The sequence below is a fragment of the Rana temporaria genome, chromosome 6 (genome assembly GCF_905171775.1).
Source record: "Rana temporaria chromosome 6, aRanTem1.1, whole genome shotgun sequence".
In the NCBI taxonomy this organism is placed as follows: domain Eukaryota; kingdom Metazoa; phylum Chordata; class Amphibia; order Anura; family Ranidae; genus Rana; species Rana temporaria.
The window spans coordinates 211,066,225-211,083,493 of record NC_053494.1 but is presented as its reverse complement, the minus strand read 5'-3'; the positions used below and the strand labels follow the sequence as shown (position 1 = coordinate 211,083,493).

The 17,269-nt window shown below is 46.7% G+C and overlaps 1 protein-coding gene across 6 annotated transcripts in view; it reads left to right on the top strand.

Annotated features, from left to right (window-relative positions):
• The window catches only part of TNS1 (tensin 1), a 506,243-nt gene that overhangs the window by 97,327 nt on the left and 391,647 nt on the right, over positions 1-17,269 (top strand). For all 6 annotated transcript variants that reach the window (XM_040358202.1, XM_040358200.1, XM_040358205.1 and 3 more), the window contains exon 3: positions 3,587-3,624. In XM_040358202.1, the coding sequence (XP_040214136.1) occupies positions 3,587-3,624 (38 nt within the window). The remainder of the gene's footprint in view (positions 1-3,586; positions 3,625-17,269) is intronic.

The following is a 17,269-nucleotide window of genomic DNA, read 5'->3' as shown; positions in this document are numbered from 1 at the left end:
TCTCCTCTTCCCTCTCTCTCTCTCTCTCTCTCTCTCCCCCCCTCTCTCTCCCCCCCCTCTCTCTCCCCCCCCTCTCTCTCCCTCTCTCTCTCTCTCTCTCTCTCTCTCTCTCCCCCCCCTCTCTCTCCCCCCTCTCTCTCCCCCCCTCTCTCTCTCCTCTCCTCTCTCCCCTCTCCTCTCGTCTCCTCTCTCTCCTCTCCTCTCTCCCCTCTCCTCCCGTCTCCTCTCTCTCCTCTCCTCTCTCTCTCTTCCTCACTCGCGTCTGACACACGCGAGTAGAGGAGAGCCGATCGGCGGCTCTCCTGACAGGGGGGGTTCGCGCTGATTGTTTATCAGTGCAGCCCCCCCTCGGATGCCAGCACTGGACCACCAAGGAGTGGCCCCCTGGTGCTCAATAAAGCAAAAATAGGCACACAAAAAAAAATATATTTTTTTTTTTAACACAATCGATGCCAATCAGTGCCCACAAATGGGCACTGACTGAAATGATGCCCAGCAATGCCATCAGTGCCACCACCCAGTGTCCATCAGTGCCACCTTAGTGCCCATCTATGCCCAGTGCCCATCTGTGCCACCCATAAGTACCCATCAGTGCCACCCATAAGTGCCACCAATGATTGCCCAACAGTGCTGCCTATGAGTGCCCATCAGTGCCCATCGGTGCCGCCATATCAGTTCCCATAATTGAAGAAGAAAACTTATTTACAAAAACAAATAACAGAAAAAAATAAAAACATAATTTTTTTTCAAAAATGTTGGTCTTTTTTTAGTTGTTGCGCAAAAAATAAAAATCGCAGAGGTGATCAAATACCACCAAAAGAAAGCTCTATTTGTGGGAATAAAAAGGATAAAAATGCCATAAGGGTACAATGTTGCATGACCGCGCAATTTTCATTCAAAGTGCGACGGTGCTAAAAGCTGAAAATTGGCCTGGGCAGGAAGGGGGGGGGGTATAAGTGCCCAGTAAGAAAATGGTAAAAATGACTTTCAAGAAAATAAGAATTTGACATTCGTAGTGAAAATACATTCAAATTCCCCTCTAAGATTTTGCTCAGATCCCCTCATCAAGGTGGAGTGCTCCTTATAATAACACAAGGTAATATGCCCCGCGCGTTTCGTAGAATTGGTGCATCTGTTCTGAAATTGCAGGAAGTTTGTTGCGCACACGGCACCCCCTGAAATTGCTGGCGCCCGCTCTGCGGCTCATGTGGGGGAAGGAGGGGAGGGGGGGGGTTGGTTGCCGCAGAGCCATGAAAGGCAAGCTGAGCCCAACCTAACCCAAACGTGTTACTTCCTGTGCTAAATCCCCCCGCGTTGGGCCAGGTGCACCGAGCGCAGCGGCACAATGACTGGATTGTACGGGACGGCGGTGTGCCTGGCCTGGGGGTGGGGGGGGGGGGTGCGCAATTATTGGGACCTTCGTGGAAATTCCTCCGACACCCCCCAAAATGTGTTTTCATTAGATGTTGAAAGTTTGGAACAGGATTGGGTGGTGCCAATAAAACACCATTTTTATCTAGGGGAGGGGGGGTTCACAATGAAGTTGATGATTCAAATATTGCTTTAACATAATTTTAAAGAGGATCTGTACCATGGAATGAAAATAAATGAAAGTCAGCAGATATAAATACTGTAGCTACTGACCTTTATCCAGGGCCGTCATCAGGGGGGTACAGGCAGTACATCTGTAAGGGGTCCGAATGGCAACCCCCTTTTTTATTTATTTTTTATTTTTTGTAAGGGGCCTGGAGGTCCCCAGGGCCCCGGATGGCAACCCCCCCCCCTTTTTTTTATTATATATATATAATAACGATATTTAAACCACACAGTAATAGCAATAATTCTAGCTCTAGATCTCCTCTGTAACTCAAAACATGCAACCTGTAGAATTTTTTAAATGTCACCTATGGAGATTTTAAAGGGTAAAAGTTTGTTGGCATTCCACGAGCGGACGCAATTTTGAAGCGCGACATGTTGGGTATCAATTTACTCGGCGTAACATTATCTTTCACAATATAAAAAAAAATTGGGATAACTTTACTGTGGTCTTATTTTTTAAGTAATAAAATTGTATTTTTTCCCCAAAAAAGTGCGCTTGTAAGGCCGCTGCGCAAATACGGCGTGACAGAAAGTATTGCAACGATCGCCATTTTATTCTCTAGGGTGTTAGAATAAGAAAATATATATAATGTTTGGGGGTTCTAATTAGAGGGAAGGAGATGGCAGTGAAAAATGACACATTACAACTGCTGTTTTGCTTGTAATGCCAACAGCCACCACCAGATGGCGCAGGTCACAGAAGGAAACTTGGCACTTCACAAGGCCGCAAAGCCACGACCTCAATTACCGGCCGTCATGGGCCCGCCGCGATCGCAAGGTGGGGGCGCACTGTGCTTCTGTGCGCCCCCACCTCCCCTGCCACGCGATCGGCGGGCCCGCGACGGCCCGTAATTGAGGCCGCAAAGCCTCAATTACCGGTGGGCGCGGGCGCCAGGTCACAATTTCTTGTTGCAATTGCGACCTGGCGCCCAGATTTTGTTGAGCCCTGACCTATAGTAGTCTCAGAGTCTGCCAATTAACATTGTATCTACTAAAGGATGTCCTGGCCCTAAACCCTCTCTCCCAAAGTTCTGTTCAAGAGAAAATAATTCTCTTTGCATCCAAGAAGTGTCTGGTGCCCATGAATCTATCACCACACCCACCATGCCTCGTAACCCACTCTATACAGAAGGATGTCAGCTATCCCTAACTCCGGAGGTTCTCATTGGACCAAAGGGGACCCGGGACCATGCTACAAAAGTATTGAGCAAAGGCTGTGAATACTTTTTATGTACATTATTTTTTTTTAATTTTTTTTTATAAACTTGCAAAGATTTTAAACAAACTTCTTTCACGTTGTCATTATGGGGTATTGTTTGTAGAAATTTGAGCAAAATAATGAATTGTTATCTATTTTGTTATCTATTTTGGAATAAGGCTGTAACATACCGTGTTTCTCCGAAAATAAGCCTGGGTCTTATATTAATTATGCCAACAAAAGACACAGTAGGGCTTATTTTCGGGGTAGGTCTTACCATGTAATGTGCTGTCTTTTCTCCCCCTCTCCCTCCCTGCCTGTCAGGAATCCCCAGTGTGAACCGAGTTAAAATGCTTGTACAATCCTATAATCCACTCTATTACTGTATTATATAATGTGCAATGTGTGTGTTTCTGTAATATAATTGTGCCAAATACCTTTGTTATATTGCCGCTCTGCACTTCTGTTACCTGCTGGAGCTCTTTTCCCCGCAATTATATTACAGAAACACACACATTGTACATTATATAATACTGTAATATAGTGGATTAGAGGATTTTACAAGCATTTTTAACTAGGGCTTATTTTCGGGGTAGGGCTTATATTGCAGCCCTCCTGGAAAATAACGCTAGGTCTTTTATATTCAGGGTAGGTCTTATTTTTGGGGAAACGGGTAACAAAATGTGGAAAAAGTGAAGTGCTGTGAATACTTTCCTGGTGCACTGTATGGAGATGAATTTTTTTATTTATTTTTTAATCTAAAATTGATTTCTCTCTTTCTACTTTCAGTTTGTCATCTGTCATGTCACCGCAAATGTGAAGCCAAGGTAAGATGTGTGTTTTTTCTTTACCTAATTGATGGAGAACATTTATTTTCGGTAAGCTGCAAACTGCAGTCATTCATTCTAACCAATCACAAGCCATCATTTTGAGGTCTGACTTCCGTAAAGTAACATCAGATTTGTTTCGTTACTTGCGTAGGGTTGCCGTACTTTGCACGCCATCTTGGCTCGGTTGTATTACAGCCTCCTTTCTCCGTATTTTCCCGCGGCAAGCTACAGGAGTGGCCACTTCTGTCATCAAAGCTTTTAAAAGAGGACCAAAGACACAGACGACCTTTCCACCTCACTATTAATGGTTAATGTAGCGTGGCCCCCCATCCATAGTGCTCAGACATAGACTCATCTGTTTTGTTTAGCAGAGTCCGTATGTTTTTCATGAAGTATTTATCAAGCACATGAGTCAGACAGACGGACAGACAGGAGTCATATTTTAGAAAAGCATGTGATCTCATGGAGTGGTGTCTGAAGGAAGAACGGTCCTGGGTGCCCATAGCGGCCAATAAGAGTCTCCCTTTCATGTCTGTGGCACAATATGGGAGAGTTAAAGGAGAAGTGGTTTATGTAGTTAACATGGGCTGTTTTTTGGTTAGAAAGCAATTTGGTGGCAGCCAGCCATACAAAACCTCCAATTGACTGAGCCATGGCCACGTGCTACTATGGCAGGGGTCTCCAAACTGCGGCCCAAGGCCCAGATGTGGTCCTTGCTAGCCTTTATGCAGCCCTTGGGGCACTATTCCTCCCACTGAAACCAACAAGGGGGCACTATTTCTTCTACTGATGCCAATGATGGGATACTTCTCTTACTAATTTGAGCACTACACCTCCTCCTACTGACCACCAACCCTGAGGCTATATTTATATAGCCTCAGGGGACATTTTCTGCCCCCTGCTGTCCACAATCTGGCCCTTCGAAAGTCTGAAGGACATTAAACTGGCCCTTTGTTTGAAAAGTTTGAAGACCCCTGTACTATGGCATGGTTGGCCATTGCTTAACAGATTGGCTTGGTTTTAGCCATATGCTCAAAATGGCTTCCTCTGTTGTGTATTGATAATGGACACACTTGAAGTCCTGAGTTGCCCCGCACACCTCTGCTAAGGTTTTCTGGAGCAGAGCTGCAGTGAGATAATCTTAAGTGGATAACCAGACTTGTGAATCTCCCTCCACATGATGTTGGATGCTCCTATATTGGAAGGAAGCAGAACAGTGTCCACCCATGAGGAGCAAACTCCTAATATAATATTAATCCTGAAAGCAGGACTATACTAGAAAGTGTTTGATGTTAGTAGAAGAGGTGCCATAGAAAGTTTTTTTCCCTCTCAACTACTGTTTCCTTTTTACCAAATAATGTTGGATGCTCCTATAATGGAAGGAAAAAGAACAGTGTCCGCTAGGGTTGTCCCGATACCATTTTTTTAGGACTGAGTACAAGTACCGATACTTTTTTTTATGTACTCGCCGATACCGAATACCGATACTTTTTTTGAAATGTGTCCCCAAATGCAGCCATGTCCCCCCACATATGCAGCCATGTCCCCCTCATATGCAGCCATGTCCCCCCCCATATATTCCAGCCATGTCCCCCACATATTCCAGCCATGCCCCCCACAGGTTAATGAGCGGCCCGATGGCGTTAATCCCGGGTGCAGAGGGTGCCTGGGTGTTCTAGGGTGCTCGGGACCTATTTATGCCTGTAACGCTCGCAGCGTCAGGCCCGCGCCCTTGGATGACGTCACTGCGCGGCGCCGATGGACGTACCGCGCCGCGTCTGTCACATGATCGCGGCGTCGGCTTGGTATAGCTAGGGAGAGCGAGGGGCGGGTATATTGAAGTGATGGGCGTCACAACAGTATGGTGAACGCCCATCCAATGCAGGCTAGTGATTAACGGCGGCGGCTTTGCGGTTTGCGGCGACGGGTTTGTGGCGGCGGGGGGGGGACAAGTATTCTATTTGGGTATCGGGGGTATTTGCGGGAGTACGAGTACTCCCGCAAATACTCGGTATTGGTCCCGATACCGATACTGGTATCGGTATCGGGACAACCTTAGTGTCCGCCCATGAGGAGCAAACTCCTAATTCATCCCGAAGGCAGGACTATACTAGAATGCGTCTGATGTCAAGTAGGAGAAGAATACTTTTTTTTTTTTTGCAGTGTCTAGGCAGTTTGGAGACCTTTTCTCAGCTACTGTTTTCTAATTACCACATAATGTTGGATGCTCCTATAATGGAAGGAAGCAGAACAGCGCCTGCCCATGAGTAGCAAACTCCTAAGCATCTGATGTCACAAGTAGGCAAAGAGGTGCCACAGAAAATGTTCTTGCAGTGGCTTGGCAGTTTGGTGACTTTTGCTCAGCTACTACTATTTCCTTTTTACTACATAATGTTGGTTGCTCCTATAATGGAAAGAAGCAGAACAGAGTCCTCCCATGAGGTGCAAACTCCTAAGAGTCTGATGTCACACAAGTAGGAGAAGAGGTGTTGAAACATTTCTTGTAGTTTCTTGGTGGTTTGGTGAGCTACTGTGGTTTCCTAATTACCACATGATCATGGGCGTCCGCTGACATTTTTCAGGGGGGGGGGGGGGGGGGGGCGCTTCCACAGCGGCAATACGCATTTAACCCTTTCTTTAAACGCTAGCAGGGGTTAAAAGCACCCTGCTATTGGCCAAATAGCGGAGCTAAAATGATGGTAAAGCGGCGCTTTACCGATAACGCAGTCAGCTGGCAGTGTGAAATAGCTCTTGAGATAATTCAGCTTTACTCTATGCCCATATGAATATAGCCTAGAGAATGTACAGACCCCCCTTCCGCACAGATGGACCCCCCTTCAGCACAGACCCCTCCATTCTGCACAGACCCCTCCATTCAGCACAGATGGACCCCCCCTTCAGCACAGCCCCCCTATAAGCACAGACCCCCCCCTTCAGCACAGATGGACCTCCATTCAGCACAAACCCCCCTTTAGCACAGATAGACCCCCCAATCCCATTCAGTACCTCAGATCAGCCATCAGCACGGCATGGGCACAGCAGGTTCCCCTGTGTACACATAAACACTGGAGGGGGAGATGGCTTCACTCTGCTCGGGGTCAATTGCCCCCCCTTGCCCTATGGAGCGGACGCCCGTGCACATGATGTTGTATGCGCCTATCGTGAAAAGAAGCAGAATAGTATCCACCCATGAGGAACCATTTCTTAATTGATCCTGAAGGCAGAACTATACTAGAAAGCGTCTGAAGTAGGAGAAGAGATGTAAAAACATTTTGAGCATTGTCTAGGCAGTTTGGAACTTTTTCTCAGGTACTGTTTCCTTTTTTACTCGAATGCGTCTGATCCCGAATAGGACAAGAGGTAGATGCAGGTAGATCATTCTCTCTCTCACTTTCTGAAGCGCTGCTTCTAATTTTGACTGTCCTATCATCCTGGATCACAAACATTCCTCACTGTGCTGTATGTTTTCTGCTGCACCATTATAGGCAACACTTTTTTGTTTCATTTTGGATAGAGTAAAGGAGGGTTATTGCCCCCATCAGTTTATTTTTTACCATCCCTGTCCCATTGCATAGATTTCCTTTCACTTCCTGCCCCATAGCCTAACAGGAAGTGAGAGGAAATCTATACAAATTAAGGGAATTCCATTGCCCCCCAGGCCCTCAGAACTAGTGTCCCCACTCAAAAAGTTCAGGGCGGGTCTTAAACAGAAAGGGGTGAGGCCTTGACAGGAAGGGGTGGGTCGTATTTAAATTAGGGGGTGCACAAGATTAGTCAGGCCTAGGGCAGCACAAAACCTAAATACACCACTGCCGCCTGCAAAACTGGGTGTGAGGGCCAAATGACCAGGCCTGGTGGGCCGGATTTGACCTGGGGGGCCTTGTGTTTAACATTTAGTGCTCTAGGGTAAAAAGGCTGAGAAACTAGGGTTTTGATGTATGGCTATGTTTCTGTGATGGAATGCGTTGTGTCTCTACATTCTTATGTGGCAACCACATCCAAAATATCAAAAGCAAGAAAAACTAACATAATATAGGACTTTAATGGTTGCCACTAGTAATCCTAAGGAAGGAACAGGGTACTCTTATAGATTAAAAAAAAAAAAAAAATCCAAAATGTATTTAACAACACGATAAATTGTTTAAAAACATATATCAAGAAGCATTTCCAACATTATTATACACGGTACGTATATGTAGCATCCTCCCATAATCAGACTGGTAACAGACCTGAAAAATAGCCAGAGGATCTGAAAAACGTATTTCTTGGATCTATGTTGATCTTCCATATTCGGGCTGATCAGAGGGTCACTGTACCAAGGAATCGCTACGCGTTTCACTTACAGCTTCCTCAGGGGATCCTATTGGTACCAAGTCTAGATGAGGAACATGGAGCGCCTGAACCACAGTACAGCACAAAGGGGAGCCGCACGCAACCCCGAAAGGACACGATGCAGCTAGCGAAAGAAACTCGCCCTTGGACAGTGATGGTGAACCTTGGCACCCCTGATGTTTTGTAACTACATTTCCCATGATGCTCAGCTACACTGCAGAGTGCATGAGCATCATGGGAAATGTAGTTCCAAAACATCTGGGTTGCCAAGGTTTGCCATCGCTGCCCTAGGAGCACACTTGAAAGGGCCACTAATAGATGAACATATAGTTGGACCCCTTTCACACTGGGTCGTTTTGCAGGCGCTATTGCGCTAAAAATAGCGCTTGCAAACGACCTGAAAGAGCCGCTGCTGTCTCTCCAAAGTGAAAGCCAGAGGGCTTTCACACTGGAGTGGTGCGCTAGCAGGACGATAAAAAAACGTCCTGTTAGCAACATCTTTGGAGCAGTGAAGGAGTGGTGTGTTTATACCGCTCCTCCACTGCTCCTGCCCATTGAAATCAATGGGACACTGCGGCTATACCACTGGCAAAGAGGCGCTTTGCTGTGTTTTTTAACCCCTTCTCGGCCGCTAGTGGGGGTAAAACCGCCCCGATAGCGGCCGAATAGCGCAGCGTAATTGGCGGTAAAGTGACACTAAAAATAGCGGCGCTTTACCACAGATGCACCTCCCGCCCCGGTGTGAAAGGGGCCTAAAAGAGTAATCCGCTGATCTATTGTGTGTTGGTACAAGACCATGCTACTGTAGTGACAGGTTCTCTTTAACATACAACACATGGCTTTGTTGTACTCCTCGAGGTTCTGTGATTTTTTTTTTTTAGAAGCCTTACTTCACCCAGACCACATTCCTGTTCTGGACACGCCGGGCCCTGTCCCGTGAACCGGCTCACAAGGCCTTCAGTGTCTCGCCACGGACATTACTGGCATCTGGTCAATGTTACGGGAGATGGCGGCACTCTGCAGGTTATAACGGAGACCAAGAAAGGGGGCCAGGCGGGTATTATGCTTCCAAACACAGGGGCCGTTCAGCAGAGTCTACACAAACCTGGCGCTGTCTCCAGCGTCTCCCGTTACATAGAGCGAGCGCTGAGATGGAGCAGTCCAATTTAGAGAGGAAACCAATGCTTTTCATATTAAGAAATCGGCCTATTTATAGCCCAACAGTTACCTCTCGGGTTACTTGTTCCGTGAGTGATTAAAAATAATAACATTGGGCTGCAAAACCTTAAACAGGCCCGTCGCCTTTCTGAAATGGAACTTTTATTTCTTTATATATATATATATTTTTTTTTTTTACTCTTGAAGAAAACAGAATCAGCAAAACGGACCGAAATTGGAAAACGGCCAAAAAAGGTGAATTTTGGTTAACCGGTATTTTATGACCTTGCGGTCTCTGCTGTTTTGCACACATTTATGGTATTTACTTGCCTCTTTTTATTTATTTACTGACACAGGGCTGGATTCAGATACATCGGCGTACCTGTCCGCCCGGCGTAACGTATCTGAGATACGTTACGCCGCTCTAACGTATCTGAGATACGTTACGCCGCTCTAACTTTGGGCGCGTGTTCTTTATTCGGAAAGTACTTGCGCCATTAGTTAGAGCGGCGTAGCGTATGTGTTGCGGCGTAAGGCCGCGTAATTTAAATGGGGATGTAGGGGGCGTGTTTTATTTAAATTTCCCTTGACCCCGCGTTTTGTTACATTTTACTTGAACGGCGCATGCGCCGTCCGTAAAATCTCCCAGTGTGCATTGCTCTAAATGACGTTGCAAGGACGTCATTGCTTTCGACGTGAACGTAAATTACGTCCATCCGTATTCGCGAACGACTTACGCAAACGACGTAAAATTTCAAAACTCCGCGCGGGAACGACGGCCATACTTAACATTAGCTACCCGTCATATAGCAGGGGTAACTATACGCCGGAAAAAGCGGAACGCAAACGACGTAAATAAAAAGCGCCGGACGGTCGTTCGTTTCTGAATCGGCGTAACTCCTCATTTGCATATTCCTCACGTAAACAAACGGAAGCGCCACCTAGCGGCCAGCGTGAGATTGCAGCCTAAGATACGACGGTGTAAGTCACTTACACCTGTCGGATCTTAGGGATATCTATGCGTATCCTGATTCTAGGAATCAGGCGCATAGATACGACCGTCGGAACTCAGAGATACGACGGCGTATCAGGAGATACGCCGTCGTATCTCTTTCTGAATCCGGCCCACAGTGTAAAGCTGGGGCGGTCAACCTTTCCGCGGCCTGGGTTCACACTGGTACTGGTACGATCTGACTTTGCCCTGCGACTTGAAGTCTGACATGTGTCCGATTTCAATGAACAGGGATCCGACTTCGATCCGCAACAATACCAGGCACTGTGTCTGGTATAAATTTTGAGGGGGGAACTCCACGCCATTTTTTTTTAAAGGGGGCTCCTAGATTGCAATAAGCCCCCCGCCCGCAGACCCCAACAACCAACGGCCATGGTTGTCGGGAAGAGGCCCTTGTTCTCATCAACATGGGGACAAAGTGCTTTGGGACAGGGGGAGCGCAGGGCCCCCCTGCCCCAAAGCACCCAACCCCCATGTTGAGGGCATGTGGCCTGGTACGGTTCAGAAGGGGGGGGGGCGCTCGCTCGTCCCCACCCCCTTTCCTGACCGGCCAGGCTGCGTGCTCGCATAAGGGTCTGGTATGAATTTTTTTTTTTCGGCGCAGGAGGTTCCCCTAAAAAAAAAAAAAAAAAAAATAACATTTTTATTTTTTCAAAATTGTCGCTCTATTTCTGTTTTACAGCGCAAAAAATAAAAACCGTATAGGTGATCATATACCACCAAAAGAAAGCTCTATTTGTGGGGGGAAAAAAAGGACATCAGTTTTGTTTGGGTACAACGTCGCAAGACCGCGCAATTGTCAGTTAAAGCAACACAGTGCCGTATCGCAAAAAATGGCCTGGTCAGGAAGGGGGTAAATTCTTCCAGGGCTGAAGTGGTTAAAAGTATCTCTTTCATCCCTTTTGAGTCCAAGTGCTGTTTTGTACATTCCTAAACTTTGTGTATTGAAATGGCAACTTTTACTGTGTACTCATAACTTTTTTTTTTTTTTATAAAGTCGATGAAAAAACGCAACTTGGCTCGTTGCAAAGCCTCAGAAGCGCCACCCTGTAACTGTACGGAACGGCGCTCCGCGGTGACTCATAACTCACAATGGGCAGCATAATAAAAAAAGACATTCTGTTCTTTCTTGGATTAAAATTTCTTCTTAAAAAAAAATAAAAAAATAATCGAGTTTCCATTTAAAACTTCACCCCTCCTTGTTCAGTTCCTTATAAACTGGAAACCTTTAGAGGAGTCGGCGCAGTCACACCCCGAGATTAATAATGTTCTGTGCAAATTGATTCCATCCGCCTGAATTTTACATGATAGAGGCAGCCGCTGCTATGATTTTCTGTCATACTGAACATTTCTTTTTTAAGGAATCTTGTCAAAATAGCGACTGTTCCTAATTCTACGGTTATTATATTTCACTCACTCTCCTCTCCTACTGAAATACTCTGCACTACTGGAGGACTCTGCTCCTTCCTCTATAAACTCCCCTCTCCTCTCCTGAAATGCTCTGCTGGAGGACTCTGCTCCTTCCTCTATAACTCTCCTCTCCTGAAATACTCCGTACTGCTGGAGGACTCTGCTCCTTCCTCTATAACTCTCCTCTCCTGAATTACTCTGCTGGAGGACTCTGCTCCTTCCTCTATAACTCTCCTCTCCTGAAATACTCTGCACTGCTGGAGGACTCTGCTCCTTCCTCTATAACTCTGCACTGCTGGAGGACTCTGCTCCTTCCTCTATAACTCTCCTCTCCTGAAATACTCTGCTCCTTCCTCTATAACTCTCCTCTCCTGAAATACTCTGCTGGAGGACTCTGCTCCTTCCTCTATAACTCTCCTCTCCTCCTGAAATACTCTGCTCTGCTCCTTTCTCTATAACTCTCCTCTCCTGAAATACTCTGCTGGAGGACTCTGCTCCTTCCTCTATAACTCTCCTCTCCTCCTGAAATACTCTGCTCTGCTCCTTTCTCTATAACTCTCCTCTCCTGAAATACTCTGCTCCTTCCTCTATAACTCTCCTGAAATACTCTGCTGGAGGATTCTGCTCCTTCCTCTATAAACTCCCCTCTCCTCTCCTCTCCTGAAATGCTCTGCTGGAGGACTCTGCTCCTTCCTCTATAACTCTCCTCTCCTGAAATACTCTGCTGGAGGACTCTGCTCCTTCCTCTATAACTCTCCTCTCCTGAAATACTCTGCTGGAGGACTCTGCTCCTTCCTCTATAACTCTCCTTTCCTGAAATACTCTGCTGGAGGACTCTGCTCCTTCCTCTATAACTCTCCTTTCCTGAAATACTCTGCTGGAGGACTCTGCTCTTTCCTCTATAACTCTCCTCTCCTGGAATACTCTGCACTGCTGGAGGACTCTGCTCCTTCCTCTATAACTCTGCACTGCTGGAGGACTCTGCTCCTTCCTCTATAACTCTCCTCTCCTGAAATACTCTGCTCCTTCCTCTATAACTCTCCTCTCCTGAAATACTCTGCTGGAGGACTCTGCTCCTTCCTCTATAACTCTCCTCTCCTGAAATACTCTGCTGAAGGACTCTGCTCCTTCCTCTATAACTCTCCTCTCCTGAAGTTATCTGCACTGCTGGCAGACTCTGCTCCTTCCTCTATAAACTCCCCTCTCCTCTCCTGAAATACTCTGCTGGAGGACTCTGCTCCTTCCTCTATAACTCCTCTCCTGAAATACTCTGCTGGAGGACTCTGCTCCTTCCTCTATTACTCACCTCTCCTGAAATACTCTGTTCTGCTGGAGGACTCTGCTCCTTCCTCTATAACTCTCCTCTCCTGAAATACTCTGCACTGCTGGAGGACTCTGCTTCCTCCCCTTGCTCTCATTCTGTGTCTTTCCACTCCTCTCCTTTCCTGTCCTCAGACGGTCACATGAGTGGTCAGGTCTCTGCTTGCCTAACATCAGTGAACTCATTTCCTGAAATGCACAGACAATTGTTTTTACTAGTAATGGCATTTCCAGTTCTAATCAGTGTAGAGTGATGGATACAACGACCACTAAGTGGGTCAAGAGGATGTTTTATATTTTTTTGCAGTGATGATAAATAACCAGCCACCTCTCTTTTAATAATAATAAAAAAAATAAAACATTTTTTTTTAGATCAAAGGTATTAGAATTAGATGGCATAGAACCTGAAAAGGATCCAGAAGTATCATATATTAGTAATACATATAGTAAAAAAACAATAATAATAAAAAAAAAAATATATATATTGTTTTCTCCTGTGTGATAGCAATAAAGTTAAGTGAAAAAAAAAAATGATAAATTCTAATAATTAAAATAAAAAAGTAATTAAAAAGTAAAGAATAAGAAAAATAATATTCAAAATATTAAGAAAATTACACAAAAATAAAAAAAAGTAAACGACAAGCTACAAAAAAAAGGGATAAAAAAATATTTAACCCCTTAACGCCCGCCGCACAACTATTTACGTCCGCACAATGGCACGGCAGAAGGACGTACATATACGTCCTTGCCTTATTTATTACAGCAAAAAGTAAAAAATATTGCATTTTTTTCAAAATTGTCGCTCAATTTTTGTTTATAGCGCAAAAAATAAAAACCGCAGAGGTGATAAAATACCACCAAAAGAAAGCTCTATTTGTGGGGAAAAAAGGACGTCAATTTTGTTTGGAAGCCACGTCGCACGAGCGCGCAATTGTCTGTTAAAGCGACGCAGTGCCGAATTGTAAAAACGCCTTTGGGCATTTAGCAGCATATTGGTCCGGGGCTTAAGTGGTTAAACTAACCGTGCCACCCCTGTCCCCTCCGGTTGCCATTCTCCATTGATTGGGGGGGGGGGGGATTCGGTTGGAGGGGAGGGGGTGCTTTGTAGAACCTGGCCTTGGGGCGGCAGGGAGAGCAAATCCGGTCCTGGTAAGGCGTACATCCGGCGTAAAGTTATTCCGCATATAGGAGGCGCAACTCATGCAAAGGTATGGACCAGGTAACAGAGCCGTCGTATTTTACGTTGTTTACGTAGTACGTGAATAGGGCTGGGCGTAGGTTACGTTAACGTCGTAGGCAGTGATCCGTCGTATCTTAGGGAGTAGTCCTGACGTGATTCTGCGCATGCGCACTGGGTTGCGTCCACGCGCCGTACGTTATTCGTATCTTTTTATGACGCTCAGTCCATCATTTTACATGGGGTCACGCCTCATTAGCATGGCTCACGCCCACTTCCACCTACGCTGGCTTACGCCGAGGAAACTTAGCGTAGATTTGGGGGCGAGTGCTTTACGAATCCAGTGCTTTCATCTGTGCGCTGCGTCGGCGTAGCGTATATTAGATACGCTACGCCCGCATAAATATGCGCCGATGTATGTGAATCCGCGCCATTGACTGGATCGCAGTCGGTTAACACTCTGATCCCCCTCTTAATTTAGCTAGCACCGGTACTTTGAAGTAACCAGGCGCTACACTTAATTCCAGGAAGTGAGCAGTAACATTTTAGGCCGGGAAGTTAATACTTTACTTTTTATCCCGTGTATCTGCACAGATAAATAAACCGGGAGGCCCATATACATGCCAGTAATGGGTGTGAGTACTTCAAGTTCAAGGTTCTTCCAGAGATGTTTAGGATAGAGAGTAGACTTCCCCTGACCAGGCACGGACATTGTGCTGCAAGAAGTGACACCAATACATTCTGTATAGACAGGGAGTTCTCCATTTACACAAGGATTGTGTTCCGGAAACACACACACATTTCAAGCTTTACACAAGTCAAACATTTTCTCTTTCATGGAATATGGAAACTGCTCTGATTGTGTTCAGCACACGCACAGTTTCTGTGAATTATATTTTGGCGGGAAAAACAGGAGGTTGATCGACATCTCTTTATATTTTATTTATTTTACTGCCCACCTAAACCGCGTTGGCCGGAAGGGGGAGTGTGTAATGCAATGCTTTGGCTGCGCTGCAAAAACCAGTGGCGGTGCGTCCATAAAGGGCGCAGGAGTTCCGCCCCCTTTCTCCTGCACCTGTCTATCACCAGAGATGGAATCATGCATTGCGTGAATCTATGGTCACCGATGCCGCCCCCTAGTCAGGTGTCCGGCCTCTTGTCAGGCATCTGATTTACAGCGGCGGGGGGTGTTTTTGGAAGCGCCGGTGTAGTGTCACAGTTTGCTGCCTATCGTAGAATGCTGCGGAAGTCACGTGGCGGCCAACTGCACATGCGCGATGCGTTCCAAACGCAAGTGCGATGCGTTCCAATGGATTTACGACCCGGCATTCAGGGCGACGTGGATTTAGAGGAAAGTGGCCAGTCGCTCCGCTCGCTCGGCCTCCTGGCTCTTTTTCTAACATCCTCCAATCCACGGGGATGTTAAGGAAAGAGCCTGGATGCCAACCGAGGTTTCACTGGTGTGTACTGTCGTGAATCCATTGGAACGCATCGCGTTTGGAATGCATCGCGCATGCGCAGATGGCCGCCACGTGACTTCCGGAGCATTGTACGATAGGCAGCAAACTGTGACAATACACGGGATTAGAGCTGCATTGGTAAACAAAGGGCGCAATGCTGTGTGTTCACTGTTTACACAATGTTGTGTTAGAAAAGCGATTTATTTGCTTCCCTAACTGACCCGTCTCTCAGCCAATCAGGTGCTCGGGTCTGGTTACCTATCACCTGACTGGCTGAAGCGACGGGCGCTGTGATTGGATGCCTATCAGGCGTCCAATCATAGCAGAGAACGGGAGAAGACATTGAGGACTCGGAGCGTGTAGGACATCGGCGTGGCCTGAGACGGGTAAGTGCCAGGTGGGGGATGCACGCTGGCAGCTTTTGATGGGGCACGTTGGCGGCAATTGATGGGGCACGCTGGCGGCAATTGATGGGGCACGCTGGCGGCAATTGATGGGGCACGCTGGCGGCAATTGATGGGGCACGCTGGCGGCAATTGATGGGCACAGTAGCTGCGTTTGATGTGATTGCAAAATTTGGGCACCAGCCCCCACTGATAGGAACCCCTCGTAATGGGCAAAATAGGGCATTCTCTTACGTCATCGCTAGTCGGCTTTTCCCGTCGTAAAGTTGCGGCTTCTATTTCATGGCTTATATTTAGACAGCCCATGTTAAAGTATGGCCGTCGTTCCCGCGTCGAATTAAAATTTTTATTTTTTTTGCATAAGACGTCCGGGAAACAAAAGTATGTTGCGCACGTCGCCGTTCAAAAAACACGCCGGGGCGCCGTAATTTCGCGCAAAGCACGGCGGAATTTTTTTTACACGGAGCATGCGCAGAACGTTCGGCGCGGGAGCGCGCCTAATTTAAATGGTACACGCCCCATTTGAATTAGGCGAGCTTGCGGCGGACGACTTTACGTTACACCGCCGTAGGTTTACACGCAAGTGCTTGGTAAATCAGGCACTTGCGCTGAAAACTTGCGGCGGTGTAACGTAAAGGCGATACGTTGCGCCGCCGCGATTCTTTGTGACTCTAGCCCCATATTCTTACAAGGTCTCTAGAAGCACATGGCCTACTTGCTCCTGAGGACAGAGGACCACACAAAAAAAGGGGCGCGCGCAGTTCTCCTGACGTGGGTTGTAGCTGGGATAAGTGCGTTTTTTATTATGAAAGATGTAGAACAGAACAACAGGAGACGGAGAGTTAATAATGTGGCCGGCTATGCGTCATCTGGTACCCATTAGGCTCCACGGATGCCCATGTAGGGTCTGTTCCTCTGGCTGGAGAAGGGTAAATCCTTCAACCCTCCAGAGGGAAACACGGGGTCACCATGGTTGTGAGAAAGCCCTAAAAAGATCGGCTGATCTTTCTTCTCTGGCGCAGGAAGAAGGGAGCCCCTCCCCCCCTCCGGGGTGCACGCAGCAGCCGGTAGCCAGAGCTCTTATTATTATTTGTCAGTTTAATTTAATTTGTTTAGGAAGTACATAGTTTTCATTCATCGCATTGCTTTCCAGATCAAAACAGCACAGCTGACTTTCCTGCCAAGTTCTTTGTCCTCCCGAAAGGGTTTCGCTGCCCAGACCCAATACAACTAAATAGAATTAAACTGCAGACAGCGCCAAAATGTGCATTACACGGGCGTTCCGTCAATCCATTTTTGACCCGTGATTTGGGACGCATCAAGAATGTGGTGATTGTAGCCGTATTCGTGCACTTGTTCCAAAAATGAT